Source organism: Callithrix jacchus, chromosome 3 (assembly GCF_049354715.1).
Source record: "Callithrix jacchus isolate 240 chromosome 3, calJac240_pri, whole genome shotgun sequence".
NCBI classification, from domain to species: Eukaryota; Metazoa; Chordata; class Mammalia; order Primates; family Cebidae; genus Callithrix; species Callithrix jacchus.
Window position 1 is genome coordinate 91,024,516 of NC_133504.1, and position 18,534 is coordinate 91,043,049.

General features: G+C 37.3%; 1 protein-coding gene across 12 annotated transcripts in view; it reads right to left on the reverse strand.

Moving 5' to 3' along the window:
• Nucleotides 1-5,739: 5,739 nt before the first annotated feature.
• AIMP1 (aminoacyl tRNA synthetase complex interacting multifunctional protein 1) overlaps nt 5,740-18,534 on the reverse strand; it is a 38,800-nt gene continuing 26,005 nt past the window's right edge. For all 12 annotated transcript variants that reach the window (XM_035293189.3, XM_002745517.7, XM_078366740.1 and 9 more), the window contains one exon: nt 5,740-5,985. In XM_035293189.3, coding sequence (XP_035149080.2) covers nt 5,819-5,985 — 167 coding nt within the window. In that variant the 3' untranslated portion in view covers nt 5,740-5,818. The remainder of the gene's footprint in view (nt 5,986-18,534) is intronic.

An 18,534-nucleotide genomic window follows, 5' to 3' on the forward strand; every position in this document is an offset into this window, starting at 1 on the left:
CTCATCTGTTCTGGAGAAAATTACAACTTGCAACTATTGGGGGATCAAAACACCATATTCCAAATATGACACCTTGGCATGCTGAGTACTTTGAACTGAAGGAGACTGGACCATCTTCAGAAGCAAGTTCGTTCTGTCCTTCTGCCCTCGTATCTCTCCCATCTTCCACCCCTTTTTTCCCTTGAAGAAAGTCACAGAAATCAGAATCCCTCATCCTGAAAACAAGCTATGAAACTTAAATGTTCACTCTCTCCCTTCTCCCTCCATGAACTTCATTCCAGATGGGTCCTGCCCTATACTTAGGGGGAAGGCATGCTACAGAGGCCAAGAATCTGGATGGTCTTGCTGGGTTTCCCATCAGTCTATTACAGTTAACACTTTCTCTTTTATTCAATTACATTTCTTTATTTATTTTTTTTCCAGACAGAGTTTTGCTCTTGTTACCCAGGCTGGAGTACAATGGCGCGATCTTGGCTCACTGCAACCTCCGCCTCCTGGGTTCAGGCAATTCTCCTGCCTCAGCCTCCTGAGTAGCTGGGATTACAGGCACGCGCCACCATGCCCAGCTAATTTTTTGTATTTTTAGTAGAGACAGGGTTTCACCATGTTGACCAGGATGGTCTTGATCTCTTAACCTCGTGATCCACCCGCCTTGGCCTCTTAAAGTGCTGGGATTACAGGTGTGAGCCATCGTGCCTGGCCCTATTCAATTACATTTCTATGTGGCTGTCCATTCTTCAGCAATCCTAGGCATAAAATAAACAGTTATTTCTGAGTCTTTTGGTCTTCATTTCTGAGTATCATGTAAAACGTTGATTAAATACATTTGTTATGCATTTCTCTTGTCTTTTGTTACAGGAGTGTCAGCCTTGACTCTTAAGAGGGGTAATGAAAGGTATCACACCTTTCTGCCCCTACACATATAAAGAACCATAAGACTAGGATTACGTTTAAGTAAAATAAATAATGTCCACCAAGTTCATCTTTGGTGCCCTGCCATGTTTGCAATCTTTCCTCATGTCCCTCCAGATGCCTAATCTGTATGCTATTCTCATCCACACACCAAAAATCTCTACTAAAGTTTAATTTGAAAGTGCTTTGAATATTTTAGAGCATTGAAACATAGTGTACCTGATATTTTTGCACAGCTAGTGTCAGAATCTCATTAGTGCATACAATCTGGGGTCATTAGTGATTAGCCCTGAAATTTAATAAGCTCTGACTCTGGCCAGGGTTGTTCTAGATACATTACCTCAATTAGCATTTTCAAAGACTTTCTTTTTTAAAGCTATGCTTATTTATACTTTTTTCATTAAAATTTTTCTTAGATTTTTCTGTTCTACTGATTTTCAGATATACTGTACTTCTCTTACATAAAGCTAATGTTTTTACATGGCATTGCTATTTCCCAGATACTCACTCAAACTTTTCTTTTCAAAACAAGTCTGTTTTCATAAGTATCTGAAAAGTTTTTATTTTCAATGTAGGTGCTATGTTAAGACAAAAGTGTTATCCTTTCACAGGAAAACTGAAAGTTTTAGAAAAAAGTTATTTCTACTGAAATCATTCCCTTTTGCTAAACTTACTGAAAGTAACTTTTAGCTTGCATTTTTCATTAATCTTTTTCAAAAAGAAATATAGTTGTGGTGTTGATTTTGGATGACTCTTGGACTGTTCTTTCCAAACTCCCCAGGTGTGAAAATTTGAGGGGTTTTTAATGAACAAGTATCAGCCAAACATGCAATCTGAAAACTAAAGTGCATGCATATATTGAGTGCGATTCTCTGCTGGGATGCACGATATTCTAATGAGGGAATTTACAAAAACAAATGTAAAACTTTGTCAGAGCAGCTTCAATATGAAGGCTCATCATATGAATGCCATTGAGGAAATAATAACATTAACAATGGCTATTTGAACAATTCTGTAGGCATTATGTAGCAATGGGAAAGGCAAGAGTAGTTAATGCTTCATTAAAAAGGATTTTTCTTTCTTGCAATTATTGGGTCTCAGGCTTGTTTCTGCTCCTGTTGCTAAGGCCAACAGTCTGCCAGATAGGAAATGATGTTGATGAAGACATAAAATCACACTTACACACATTTTTGTACTTAAACATCTAGAGAATTGGGAATAGTGTGTGTTAGGATAGGTGGAAGTTAGGAAGGAAAAAAAACCAAATACATAAGGGTGACAAAATACAATATACAATAATTAGTTCACACTCTGAAATTCCAGATGGCTCACTTTCAAACCAACAATTAATTCATTGTTCTGGGTCCTTCCTCCAAATATTTTTTTGGGGTTATACTCCTATGAGTTATCTCTGCCAAGATTTATTCAAAGGAAAAACCATAACTATACAAAATGCGATGCACAAGAATGTGTCACTCTTTCTCATTCCAACAAGTTGGTACCCAAAGATGATTCAGTTTTGTACAGAGGCATATTAACCATCAGCAACTACCCTTTTCTTTTCATTATTATTGCAAATTTGGGGGTTATAAGTTGTACCACAATCGGGTTATCATATAAGTAGTACCATAGTATACCTATGTTCCTGTTTTAAATTATCTATCTATATGGAACTTAGTGATTTCTATCATATGTTGGCTTTTGGAATGGACTGTCATGACACATCAGTACCCTCTAATAACAGTGCACTATTCAAAGAATCATGGCATATGGCTTTTTAAAATGGCAACTGCTAGCAGCAGCAGCAGCTTGGTTTTGCCAAGGTAATTCTTCCTCTAAGCTTGAATAGCAAAAAGGAAGAAAAAAAAATTCTTCAGAATAACTCCAACAAAGTGTTTAATAATCTCATCACTCCCTTTAGAATCTCTTAAATACTCCACTAAGGGAGCTAACCTAATCTTACATAAACTACTCAAATTTAGGTATTTTTATGTCACTATTTTTCTCTAGTGTTTACCCTAAAGCTAAACTTTTCATTCAAATAAAATAAACCACATGACCATTTAACAAACATGTTAAGAAAGTATAACGTAATGGAGAACAGAAAATCAGCAAGAACTGAAAAAAATTAAACCAGATTTCAACTGTGTATGGACATTTATTTTTCTCTGTTGAGTCTTTGGGGTAAATTGACTGATCTACCTTATAAGGAGTTAAGAGGTGGATAAAACACATGAAAATACTAGTTATAAGGCAGTAACTATGTTAATAATAATTCTGTAATAAAATCCATGACAATAGACATGTATTATTAATATATCCCCCTTACATTTGTTAGAGAAGGCACGATTGTTCTTTAACTAAAATTTTGGAGGGTAGAGCTTTTCTTCACAAGACAGCAATTTGCAACTGTCTGTTGAGCATACTAATTTGCCCTTCCTGGTTTTTACTTTGCATCTTGGTGATAAAGTTGTAATTTTCATACTGTTGGACAGCACTTACAATCAGGACTTATGTCACTATTTATGTAGATGAAACACATGGCTAATGTTATATACTTCTGATACTTTTATATTTTAAAAGGATGTATCATTTCTCTGAAAAGTTGAGAAGGTATACTCAGGCCATTTTAATGCCCAGTTACAAGATATAGCAAGGTGCTCCTCAACTAAGTTATTTTTTTTTTTTTTTGACAGGGTCTCAACTCTGTAGCCTAGATTGGAGTGCAGTGGTACAGGCACAGCACACTGCACCTTGCTCTCCACTCTTGGGCTCAAAGTGATTCTCCCACCAAATACTACCCCTTACCATTGAAATGGTTAAAAGCCCGAATACATCAGATGCCGAAGTGTTATGTTCAGTTTGCCAACAATGCTATTTCTTTGTTGATTCCATAAGAGTTCTCCCATCCCAGCAATACAAAGAAAACAGAATTAAGTTTTCAGGGAAAACAAGTACTGAATAGGGCTGAATTAATAACTTTGTTAATGCTTTTATACAACTGGAAAAACCACTCGTTAACTCTCCACTTCTTTCTCTCTTTATGTGGTAAAGACCTGGGGGAATTATGGAGAGAAACATGGACTTTTGGTATAATTTGGTAAGGCATAATATAGTACTTGAGAAAGAGAAATGTGACATTTTTGCAATGTATTCTTTCGTAGTAAGTCATCATAAATTTCAGCATAAATTAGCTACTGATGGTGTTATAGCATAGGCTTTAACAAAAGACCAATGGTTTTTTATTATTTCTAGGTTGGATATATGATTTAATCATCAATTTAGTTTTCCTGACAAAGCCTTAGATAATATGATCTGGGCTAGAGTATTTCAACATTTAGTGGGGAAATTACTATGTAGGTAATTGAAATATTATTTAAATTATATTAAAGAAATTTAATACAATTGAGAAAAATTAGAGCAAAAAACTCACAAAAGATTGTGTCACCAAAAGTATTTATTCCTAAAAGAATGACGCATCTTGAGAACAAAGTAACTTTTGAAATTCATTTTGTGTTTAGGTACCAACAGATGTTAATGATGCTCTGTTCATATTTTCAAAACATTGATAATGGTACTATAATATATCCTGGCTTACCAGAGCTCCATGGATTTAAATTAAATGTAATTCTGCCTTTTATAACATGCAGGGTTGTTTTATAGTTGTTGAGTTTTGTGTGAAAGTGTGTATGTGTGTGTGTGCGCCTCTCCTTCTTATTGAAGAATTCGGACAGCTATAATGCTAAAATGTTTTGTTTGCGTGTGCATGTGTGTATTTTTAAAACAATGTCTATACTTCTGCCTCCACTGATGCCCTTCTTTTTTTGAACCTGTAAAGCTAAGGCCCAGACTCTGAAACTTGGTTAAAGTCACTAATATTGCTTTGTGAGGGCCCTTGTTAGCCACCAGTCCTCCCCTATCCACAACTCTCTATCTTGCTGACATGTGTGTGTAAGTCCAAATCATCAGTAATCATCTCAAGGCTGATGATCTGGAGGCTCATAATTCCTCAATTAAATTTTTATTGTTCTTACAATATTTGTAAAATGAGTGAGAATAGCTATTTGATACCTTAACATATGGTATATGTTAAGTTTTAGGCTGTAATTTCTTTTAATATACTGACAGTATAATGATACACGAAAAAGCAAAATATTAGTCTGTAATGCTCTTCAAAAGATAATAAGCTATAAATTATCCTTTATTAGGTACCCAAAGAATCTGTATAAAGCAGCTAAAATAAAAAAAAAAAGACTGCTGCTTTTAAGATCAATTTATTAGAAACTACTGTGGCAACTGTTTTCAATGTGTTTATCCTTTAGAGCTAGTCAAAACTTATTACTAATAATTTTGCTAAATAGAAAAACTTCAAGATAGTAGAAAAGTTCAGTTTTTTAAAAAAATTGCTTTACATATTATTAATCAGAATTACTCTAGCAGCAAAGCAAAAATGTTCATATGCCACATCTAGGTTTTATGTTTGGCTTTCAGAATGAGCAGCTGGTCATTTTCAATACTATTATAATATGATCAGTTAATAAGATATATAAGAAAAATTTCAGAGCTTGAAATTTCATGCATCCTGTACCCATAAATAAGAAAGTAAATATTAATCTAGTTATCTACATGTATAAAGAAGAAAATAGCTGCTAATCAATATTCTTGCTAAAAAATAATTACAAAACATAGGCAACTTCCTCTCTCCTTTATAAATGATTAAAAAAAAAGGTAAAAATGTAGTGTTTCCCCAGTCAATGAAAACAATATATACCAAGTAAAAGAATAGTCAAGTCTAGGAGAGACTAACACAAAAATGAGCCACTCACATTTCAGGTACAAGTGACAAATATATTTCTCTTTATTACTATTAAGGTTTTCTCCAATGTCTTTCGGTAGTGGAGGCATTTTATTTGATACCACTGTTGCTCATGGTTTGAGCCCTACACACTCCCTTCCCTTTCACCTCAAAGGGAACTCCTTTGTATGTAGCCACACACTCATCATTAGTGTGAAGATCAGGCTGGATCTGCTCCCAAATCTTCTTCTTAGGATTCAGCTCCTTGTCGGGCACTCCTGTGTAGGACGAAAAATAGCGTAAGAAAATTACACTGCTAACGTTCAAAAATATTAAAGAGACTGTCCATAGAGATTCCCAGTGAATTGTCTTGGCAGCATTTTCTCATTTTTGGACCTAATCAAACTCTTAACATATACATTATTTTTATTATGTCAGCAGTTTATATTCTTGATTGGTAAAATAAAATAGTTTTTGTTGTTTCTTTACATATCTTAAAGATGTTATATTTTATTCTTATAAATATTTTTATAAATAATAAAGCTCAATAAATGTGTCCAAATTATTAAAATAATAAAATGTAAGATACTCACTGATAGGGTTTGAGTCTGTATTCCCACCTAAATATCATATTCAATTGTAATTCCTAATGTTGGAGGTAGAGCCTGGTGGGAGGTGATTGGATTACGAGGACAGATTTCCTCCTTGGTGCTGGTTTCGTGACAGTGAGTTATCCTGAAATCTGGTTGTTTAAAAGTGTGACATCTCCCCACTCTCTCTCAGTCCTCGCCTGCCATATAAGATGCTTGCTCTTGCTTTGACTTCTGCCATGAGTAAATTTCCCTGAGGCCTCCCCAAAAGCAGATGCTGCCATGCTTCCTGTACAGCCTACTGAACCATCAGATAATTAAACCTCTTTTCCTTATAAATCACCTAGCCCTGAGTATTTCTTTACAGCAGTGCATGAATGGATTAATATACTCATTTTATTATTAAATATAAAGAAAAATTATGAAGAAATGAAAACATATTTTGATGTTATATTTTTACAACTGGCAGAAGCAGCTTAAGCTTTACTATGTTTCAAAATACAAAATGAGCAGCTAAGTCACTGCTCTAGTGCTAAAGATTTCTTATCAATAGTGGAGAATGGCTAAGATTTTGGGATTCTATAGCTAATGATGGTAACTACTTTGAATTTCATTTGCTACCCATTCCACTTGGTGAGATGTAAAGAAATAGAAAGTAGTAGTGAGGAGACAGGGACTAGTATTTTCTAGGCACTAGGAACTAGTTGTTGCCTAAAATTCACGCAACTGTGACTCTAATTTTAAGTATAAAGAGGCTGAAGCTCAGAAAATACAAGTTTTTCAATGTCACACAATCAACAAAGCCCATGTTCTGCTAGTACAGCACTCTGTCCCCTGACAAACTATACTTCAGAAAATAAACAACCCTCTTACATGTGGTTAATACCCACAACCCCTCTATTTATAGTAACTCACACTATAAATTTTATAATAAAAGAAAAATTAGTAGTAGAGTATATCTGTCTAGACTTAACAACAAGTAATATATCAAACAATTCCTCTACTTAATGACAGAAAAGTAGAGAGTAAAGTTTACTATAAGTTCAGTAGCTCAGAATGTTCAATATTTAGAATGAAGAATCGTTCAACAAACAATGAAGAAAAGTGACATATCTCTTAAGCTGTAGAACTTCAATGATTCAATTACTTTCCTGGAGGTAATAAATATTGCTGAAGTATAATTAAGTAATGATAGAAATATAAACTTTCTAGATATTTTTTTCACTGACACCTAAGTTGTGATCTCTTGGAATTACTTAAAAAGAATCCTTTAATTACTGGAAGTATTTATATTTTATATTCTGATGACATCTTATGTAAACTAGTATTTATTTTCCACTCATATATATAGAAGAATAACAAAACTGAGTGAATTAGCTGGTCATTGTAGTTTTGTTCTTTATTAGCTCTTCAGAGACTATGAAACTGGCAAAAACATACAACTCTGCCTTCTAACACGCAAGTTTTCAGACATAAAGAGTAGTTAATTGAATGATACACCTACAGTAGAACATGTAATGAAACTAAAACTGAAAGACTGGTATAAAAAATAAAGATTTCTCTTACTCCGTTAAGGACATCTGATTGGACAATAGAGAAACGAATAAATAGAATGGAAAAAAAATAACAATAAATAAACTTCAATTATATTGCTCCTTAGATCCATAAGATTTTTATTTATTATTTATAAATCATTCCTTAATCTACAATCAAAATCTTGTGCAGATATTGTGTGGGAAAGTGGGCACTCCAGGATTCTGGAAGGCTAGAGGCAGAGCTACTATTCAGGGAGACTTGAGCACTGACTCAGATTTGCAACCTTGGCCCAAAAGGATGCTGCCAAACTGATAATGAGTTAGTTAAGAAGTGAACTGACATACACACTTCTTATGAAGAATATAGATTGCATGTGTAAATTCTTGCTGGAAGCAGACGTAAACCCTAAGTATAAAAAGCTGTGATGCAGCTTCTCAAATCTCTAAAGAAACTGCCATGTAAACTGGATAATATCCATAATAATACACAACATGTATATAGTGCTTACTAGGTGCTGGTCACTGTATTGAGTGCTGTACATATATTAACTTGTTTAATCCTCTCAGTACATATGTAAGTAATATTTATTACTCTAATCTTACAGATGAGAATATTGAGGCACAAAAGTTATAGCAAAGAAATACCAGCAAAAATACCAGTCAGTTGGGTAAGTGCTTCAAAAGTTAAAGCTTATAAAACCCAGATTAGGCAAGTACCAATGAAAAACCCCTTCTTATAGGTGAGAAAGCTGGGGTTCAGAAAGATTTGAATAGGATGAGTGAGTGAGTCATGTAGCTATCTTGCAAAAGAGCCAGTGGCTCAAGGGGAGTGAGGAAGGAAAAGCTGGAGTTCATAAGATTAACAAAACAATGAGAGACCACTTTAAGGACTTGGGCTTATACTGTAGATAAGATGAAAAGCTTCTGAATAGTTTTGAGCAGAGTAATATAATCTGATCTAGATCACTCTGGCTGCTCCAATTGAAAAAAAATGGAAAAAAGGAGAGGGCAACAGCAGGATGATCAGTTTAGAAGACTTCTGTAAATATGTAGATAAGAGATGTTGGTTTTGGGACTAGGGTGGTAGTAGTGGAGTTAATACTAATTCTAGGTATGTTCAGAAAGTAGAACTACTAGGATTTTCTGAGGCAAAGATGTAGGGTATGAGAAAAGCAGTTAAGCAACTAGGAGAATAGAAATGCTATCAAATAAGATGAAAAATACTATGGAAAAGGAAAGTCTAGGGGGAAGAATGGGATTTGTATCCTTCATCCTTGGAACATGTACATCACAGAGTTCATTTGGCAGCTATCTAGCTTATCTAAGTGACTAGGTAAAATTGCCAAAGGAACGAGCATGGAAAAAAAGAGGTCCAAAACCAAGGTCTGAGACCCTATCAACAGTAAGAGGCCAGGGAAGTACAGCAAAGGACATGACAGGGGCAGTCAGTGAAGCAGGAGGACCACCAGGAGAGTATGGTACCAGAAGTCCAGTTAATTAATAACAAGACTGACAACTAGACATATAGCTACAGGAAGTTATTGGTGATCTTACCCAGAGCAGTTTTGGCAAAATACTGGGGAGAGAAAACTGATTAAAATGGGGTTTCAAGAGGAGGAATCAAGTATAGACAATTTGGATTTTTAATAAATGAACTTAAAATTTAAAGCTATGCTTTATAATTAGCTATTAATTTCTATTACTAGTAAGACTCAAAATCAATAGAAATCAGTATGATCTTTAAGTCTGACTGTAGAGATAGATCCAAGATGGCCCTTAAGGAGCAACTCAGGATTGCAGTTCCCACTGAAAGCGCAGAGGGTCAGTGGACGCTGCATTTCTAGACGGATCTTTATTGCCACAAACCAGGATATTCCCAGGCAGAGGAGCCCCACAGGTTGCCAGCACAGCTGTTTCAACCGGCGTGGCTGTTTTGCCAGCGCCCAAGCGAAGCAGCTCTCTGTACAAAATACACTGGTCTGGTTGCCCTTAAGCTGGCAATTGGAGCTCCGGGAAGGCAAATTTGCCCATTCATCTGATTAAATGGGTCTGAAACAGGGAGCCAGGCCAGGAGATTCCCGGGCAGCACCGTTGTTTTAGCCAGCGCAGTGGGTCACCTCATGGTAAATCACACAGATCCCGGTGCCCTTACAATAGGTGACTGGAATATCTGGGAGAGAGCCAACTGTTCAACTTAAAAAAAAAAAAAAAATAAAAGGGCTCTGAGGCAGGGAGCCAGGTGATCAGGCTCAGCGGGTCCCACCCCGACAAAAACAAACAAAAAAATAGCAATTGGAAATGCTTGGGGTTGAAAGTTTCATGGCGAGCACAGCTGAACCCAGGACGGTACAGCTTGGTGGGGGGGGGCATCCTCATTACCACTCGGCCCCTACGGAGGTAGTCCACCATCGCTGAGGCAGCCTGCCATTGCCAAGGCAGTTCTAACCACACCCATATAAACAGGACTACAAGGAAATTCACAGGGAAGCAGGGCGGAGCCCAAAGCAGCTCAGCAAAGCCTCTGCAGGCAGACAGTGACTAGGCTGCCTCCTTGCTGGGCAGGGCAGCTCGGAAAAAAAAAAAAAAAAAAAAGGCAGCAGCACAACGGATACTCATAAATAAAGCCCTAACTCCCCGGGACACAGCACCTGGTGAAAAAAAGGGGGTTTATGAGTTCTGCTGCAGCAGACTTAAACGTACCTGCCTAGCAGCTCTGAATGAACAACAGAGCTCACAGCTCAGCACTTGAGCTCCTATTAAGTACAGACTGTCTCCTCAAGCAGTTCCCTGACCCCGTAGATCCAAAGAGTCACCTCCCAAAGGACTGATCAGACTGATGTTTGGCGGGCATCATTCTGGGACTAAGATAGCAGAAGAAAAAACTGGTAGCAACCCTTACTGTTCTGCAGCTGCTGCAGGTGATCCCCAGGCAAGCAGGGCCTGGAGTGGACCTCAGCAGTCCTACAGCAGAGGGGCCAGACTGTTAGAAGGAAAACTAAGAAACAGAAATAACTTCATCATCAACAATCTGGACATCCACTCAGAGACCCAATCTGAAAATCAGCAAATACACAGACGACAGGAGGACAAATCCACAAAGATGGGAAGAAACCAGCACAAAAGAAGGAAAACACCCGAAACCAGAACACCTCTTCTCCTACAAGGGATCACAACTCCTCATCAGCAACGGAACAAAGCTGGATGGAGAATGAGTGTGATGAAATGACATAATCAGACTTCAGAAAGTGGGTAATGAGAAACTTCCGTGAGCTAAAAGAACATGTTCTAACTCAATGCAAAGAAACTAAGAACCTTGAAAAAAGATTTGAAGAAATGATAACAAGAATGGACAACTTAGGAATAGGAGTGAATTGAAGGAGCTGAAAAACACAACACGAGAACTTTGCGAAGCATGCACTAGTTTCAACAGCCGAACTGACTGTTGAATCAGAAGAAAGCAGAAGAAAGGATATCAACGGTCGAAGATCAACTCAATGAAATAAAATGAGAAGGCAAGATTAGAGAAAAAAGTGCAAAAAGGAATAAACAAAGTCTCCAAGAAATGTGGGACTATGTGAAGAGACTAATCTACGTTTGATAGGTGTACCTGAATGTGACGAAGAAAATGAATCCAAGCTGGAAAATACTCTTCAGGTTATTATCCAGGAAAACTACCCCAACTTAGTAAGGCAGGCCAATATTCAAGTCCAGAAAATACAGAGAACACCACAAAGATATTCCACAGGAAGAGCAACCCCAAGGCACATAATCGCCAGATTCACCAGGGTTCAAATAAAGAAAATAACGCGAAGGGCAGCCAGAGAGAAAGGTCGGGTTACCCACAAAGGGAAGCCCATCAGACTCACAGCAGATCTCTCGGCAGAAACCCTACAAGCCAGAAGAGAGTGAAGGCCAATATTCAACATCCTTAAAGAAAAGAACTTTCAACCCAGAATTTTATATCCAGCCAAACTAAGCTTCATAAGTGAAGAAAAAATAAAATCTTTTGCAAACAAGCAAGTAGTCAGAGGTTTTGTCACCACCTGCTTTACAAGAGCTCCTGAAAGTCACTACACATAGAAAGGAACAACCAGTACCAGCCACTCCAAAAACATACCAAATGTTAAAGAGCATCAACAAAATGAAGAATCTCCATCAACTAATGGGCAAAAAAGCCAGCTAGCATCAAAATGGCAGTATCAAATTCACACCTAACAATATTAACCCTAAATGTAAATGGGATAAATGCATCAATCAAAAGACACAGACTGGCAAATTGGATTAAAAGCCAAAACCCATCAGTATGCTGTATACAGGAAACCCATCTCACATGCAAGGATACACAAAGGTTCAAAATAAAGGGAAGGAGGAAGATTTACCAAGCAAATGGAGAGCAAAAAAAAGCAGGAGTTGCAATTGTCGTCTCTGATAAAATAGACTTTAAAGCAACAAAGATCAAAAGAGACAGAGAAGGACATTACATAATGGTAAAAGGATCGATACAAGAGCTAACGATCCTAAATATATACGGACCCAATACAGGAGCACCTAGATACATAAGGCAAGTTCTTAATGACTTACAAAGAGACTTAGACTCCCACACAATAATAGTGAAAGATTTTAACACTCCACTGTCAATATTAGACAGATCAACCAGACAGAAAACTTAACAAGGATATCCAGGACTTGAACTCAGACGTAGAACAAGCAAACCTGATAGACATTTACAGAACTCTCCACCCCAAATCCACAGAATATACATTCTTCTCAGCACCACATCACACCTACTCTAAAACTGACCACATAATTTGAAGTAAATCACTCCTCAGCAAATGCAAAACAACTGAAATCATAACAAACAGTCTCTCAAGTTAGAACTCAGAATTCAGAAACTAACTCAGAACCGCACAACTTCATAAAAACTGAACAACGGGCTCTTGAATGTTGACTGGATAAACAATGAAATGAAGGCAGAAATAAAGTTCTTCGAAACCAATGAAAACGAAGACACAACATACCAGAATCTCTGGGACACATTTAAAGCAGTCTCTAGAGAAAAATATATAGCAATAAGTGCCCACATGAGAAGAGTGGAGATATCCAAAATTGACACCCTATCGTCAAAACTGAAATGGCTAGAGGAGCAAGATCAAAAAATCTCAAAACCTAGAAGACAAGAAATAACTAAGATCAGAACAGAACTGAAGAAACAGAGACATGAAAAACCCTTCAGAAAATCAATAAATCTAGGAGCTGGTTTTTCAAAAAGATCAACAAAATAGACAGACTATTAGCTAGATTAATAAAAGAGAAAAGAGAGAATAACCAAATAGAGGCAATAAAAAATGACAAAGGGGAAATCACCACAGATCCCACAGAAATTCAAACCATCAGAGAATATTGCAAACAACTCTATACACATAAACTAGTAAACTTGGAAGAAATAGATAAATTCCTGGACATTTGTGTCCTCCCAAGCCTAAACAGGAAGAAGTCAAAACCATGAATAGACCAATAACAAGAACTGAAGTTGAGGCAGCAATTAAGAGCCTACCACTTTGGGAGGCCAAGGCGGGTGGATCATGAGGTCAAGAGATCGAGACCATCCTAGTCAACATGGTGAAACCCTGTCTCTACTAAAAATACAAAAAAAATTGGCTGGGCATGGTGGCGCACGCCCGTAATCCGGGCTACTTGGGAGGCTGAGGCAGGAGAATTGCCTGAGCCCAAGCGGCGGAGGTTGCGGTGAGCCAAGGTCACGCCATTGCACTCCAGCCTGGGTAACAAGAGCGAAACCCCGTCTCAAAAAAAAAAAAAAAAAAAAAAAAATTAAGAGCCTACCACACAAAAAAAGCCCAGGTCCAGATGGGTTCACAGACGAATTCTACCAGACACACAAAGAGGAACTGGTACCATTCCTTCTGAAACTATTCCAAATAATCCAAAAAGAGGGAATCCTTCCCAAATCATTTTATGAGACCAACATCATTCTGATACTAAAACCCGGCAGAGACTCAACAAGAAAAGAAAACTTCAGGCCAATATCCATGATGAACATGGACGCAAAAATCTTCAATAAAATACTGGCAAGCCGATTGCAACAGCACATCAAAAGCTTATCCACCATGGTCAAGGAGGATTCATCCCGGGGATGCAAGGCTGGTTCAACATACGCAAGTCTATATACGCAATTCACCGCATAAACAGAACCAAAAATAAAAACCACATGATTATCTCAATTGATGCAGAGAAGGCATCTGACAAAACTCAACAGCCCTTTATGCTAAAAACCCTCAATAAACTTGGTATTGATGGAATGTATCTCAAAATAATAAAAGCTATTTAAGACAAACCAACAGCCAATATCATACTGAATGGGCAAAAACTGGAAGCATTCCCTTTGAAATCCGGCACTAGACAAGGATGCTCTCTCTCACCACTCCTATTCAATATAGTACTGGAAGTTCTAGCCAGAGCAATCAGGCAAGAAAAAGAAATAAAGGGTTTTCAAATAGGAAAGGAGGAAGCCAAATTGTCACTATTTTTAGATGACATAATAGTATATCTAGAAGACCCCATCGCCTCAGCCCAAAAACTCCTGAAACTGATAAGCAACTTCAGCAAAGTCTCAGGATACAAAATCAAGTGCAAAAATCACAAGCATTCCTACACACCAATAACAGACTTAAAGAGAGCCAAATCAAGAACGAACTGCCATTCACAATTGCTACAAAGAGAATAAAATACCTTGGAATACAACTCACAAGGAACGTAAGGGACCTCTTCAAGGAGAACTACAAACCACTGCTCAACAAAATAAGAGAGGACACAAACAGATGGAGAAACATTCCATGTTCGTGGTTAGGAAGAATCAATATCGTGAAAATGGCTATAGTGCCCAAAGTAATTTACAGATTCAACGCTATCCCCATCAAGCTACCATTGACTTTCTTAACAGAACTGGAAAAAAATCACCTTAAACTTCATATGGAACCAAAAGGGAGCCCGCATAGCCAAGTCAATTCTAAGTAAAAAGAACACAGCGGGAAGCATCACACTACCGGACTTCAAACTACAGTAATCAAAACAGCATGGTATTGGTACCAAAACAGAGATATAGACCAATGGAACAGAATAGAGGCATCAGAGGCAACGCAACATATCTACAACCATACAATCTTTCATAAACCTGACAAAAACAAGCAATGGGGAAAGGATTCCCTGTTTAACAAATGGTGTTGGGAAAACTGGCTAGCCATGTGCAGAAAGCAGAAACTGGACCCCTTCCTGACACCTTACACTAAAATTAACTCCAGATGGATTAAAGACTTAAACATAAGACCTGGCACCGTAAAAACCCTAGAAGGAAATCTAGGCAAAACCATCCAGGACATAGGAGTAGGCAAGGACTTCATGACCAAAACACCAAAAGCATTGGCAACAAAAGCCAAAACAGACAAATGGGATCTAATCAAACTCCACAGCTCCTGTACAGCAGAAGAAACAGTCATTAGAGTGAATCGGCAACCAACAGAATGAGAAAAAATTTTTGCAGTTTACCCATCTGAGAAAGGGCTGATATCCAGAATTTACAAAGAACTCAAACAGATTTACAGGAAAAAAACAAACAAGCCCATTCATAAGTGGTCAAAGGATATGGACAGACACTTTACAAAAGAAGCCATATATGAGGCAAACAAACACATAAAAAAATGCTCATCATCACTGGTCATTAGAGAAATGCAAATCAAAACTACATTGAGATACCATCTCTCGCCAGTTTGAACGGCGATCATTAAAAAATCTGGAGACAACTGATGCTGGAGAGGATGTGGAGAAATAGGAACACTTTTACACTGCTGGTGGGAGTGTAAATTAGTTCAACCATTGTGGAAGACAATGTGGCGATTCCTCAAGGACCTAGAAACAGAAATTCCATTTGACCCAGCAATCCCATTATTGGGTATATATCCGAAGGATTATAAATCGTTCTACTATAAGGACACATGCACCCAAATGTTCACTGCAGCACTGTTTACAATAGCAAAGACCTGAAATCAACCCAAATACCCATCGATGTTAGACTGGACAGGGAAAATGTGGCACATATACACCATGGAATATTATGCGGCAAACAAACACAATGAGTTCGTGTCCTTTGTAAGGACATGGATGAACCTGGAGAACATCATTCTCAGCAAACTGACACAAGAACAGAAAATGAAATACTGCACGTTCTCACTCATAGGTGGGTGTTGAACAATGAGAACACATGGACACAGGAAGGGGAGCATTACACACTGGGGTCTGTTGGGGGGAATAGGGGAGGGACAGCGGGGGTTGGGAGTTGGTGAGAGATAGCATGGGGAAAAATGCCAGATATAAGTGATGGGGAGGAAGGCAGCAAATTACACTGTCACGTGTGTACCTATGCAACAATCTTGCATGTTCTTCACATTTACCCCAAAATGAAAAATGCAATAAAATAAAAAAAATAAATAAAGTCTGACTGCAAATTCCTACTTATTATTTGATCATAAATAGTGCATTCTCACAAATACCTGTCATTGTCTCCTAGCTGTAATACTGTTTTCAAGTTAGTTACACTTGGTGGGAGATCATAAGCTCCATTTATCTAACGCCATCAGGCATCTCTGAGAAATCATAGAGACTGAGATTTTCCCAAAATGTAATTATTTTTAAAAAAGTTGTTAAAGCATAGACTGCTATGACTTCCCATCTACCAAGGTTCAAGGCAAACATTCATTCAAAGTCATAGGTACTTGTAAAAAAAACAAAAAATCCCATTTTTTTAGACTACTCTATTTTTGAGTAGGAGGGTCGAAATAAGCTCCAAGGAAATTAATCCATGCTTTCATCTATATTTTCTGTCTTACTATTCCATGTTAAAACTCTTCCTATTATATTTCATTAAAGTTAATGGAGAATTTTTAAACATACGTATATAATCACACCAGCCTTGCAATTTCAATAAAACACAGCTATTGGCAATCAGAAATGACAAAGGTGACGTTACAACCAATCTTGTATTTTAAAAGAACCTCGGAGCCCACTACAAATATCTCTTTGCACACAAATTAAAAAATGGATAAATTCTTAGAAACACACAACCTCCCAAGATTGTACTAGGAAGACAGTAAAAACTTGAACAGACGAATAACAAGTTCTGAAACTGAATCAGTAATACAAACCTACTAATTAAAAAAAGCCCTGGTGTGGTGGTACATGCCTGTAGTCCTAATTACTTGGGAGGATGAGATGAGAGGTTGGCTTTGAGCCTAGAAGGCAGAGACTGCAGTGAGCCAAGATAACACCACTGTACTCCAGCCTGGGCTACAGAGCCAGACCCTTTCTCAAAAACAAAAACAAAAAAGCCCTGGATCAGATGGATTCGCAGGTGAATTCTTCCAGATGTACAAAGAAGAACTGGTATGAATCCTCCCAAGACTATTTCAAAAACCTGAGGAAGAGGAACTCCTCCCTTATGTATCGTATAAAGCCAGCATCAGCCTGATACCGAAAACTGTCAGAGGAAAAAAGAAAACTATAGGCCAGTATCTCTGATGAACACAGACACAAAAATCCTCAACAAAATTCTAGTAAGTCAAATACAGTGGCACATCAAAAAGCAATATACCACAATCAAGTAGGCTTTATTCCTGGGATGCAAGCCTGTTTCAACATATGCAAATCAATAAATGTGATTCACCATATAAATAGAAGACCAAAAATTATATAATCATCTCAAAGGATACAGAAAAAGCTGCAAATAAAAATCTACATCCCTTCATGATAAAACCCTCAATAGACTGGGGATCAAAGGAACAGACCACAAAATAATAAGAGTGATCTATGACAAACCCACAGCCAATATAATAGCTGATGGGCAAAAGCTGGAACCATTCCCCTTGAAAACTGGAATTACTCCTTTTTAACGCACAACTGGAAATCCTAGACAGAGCAGTCAGGCAATAGAAAGAAGGAAAAGGCATCCAAACAGGAAACGAAGAAATCATATCTCTTCACTGATTTATGATTCTGTACTTAAAAAGCCCTAAAGACTCTGCCAAAAGGCTCCCAGAACTGATAAATGACTTTAGTAAATTTGCTGGATACAAAATCAATCTGCAAAAATCAGTAGCATTTCTATACACCAAAGTTCAAGCTGACAGTCAAATCAAGAACACAATCCCATTTGTAATAGCCACACAAAAAATGAAATATCTAGAAATACAGCTAATGAAGGAGGTGAAACATCTCTACAAGAACTACAAAACACTGCTGAAAGAAATTACAGATGATACAAACACTGTACACTCATGGATTGGAATAATGAATATTGTTAAAATTGCCTTACTGCCCAAAATAATCTACAGAGTTAACACTATCAAACTACTAACATCATTAATCACAGAATTAGAAAAAAAATTCAAAAATGCATATGGAATGAGAAAAGAGTCTAAATAGCCAAAATAATTCTAAGGAAAAAGAACATAACTGGAGGCATTAAACTAACCAACTTAAAACTATACTACAAGGCTAGAATAACCAAAACAGAATGGTACTAGTACAAAAAGAGACACATAGACAAATGAAACAAGATAAAGATCCCAGAAATAAAGCTGCACACCTACAACCATCTGATCTTTAACAAGTTGACAATAGCAAGCAACGGGAAAAA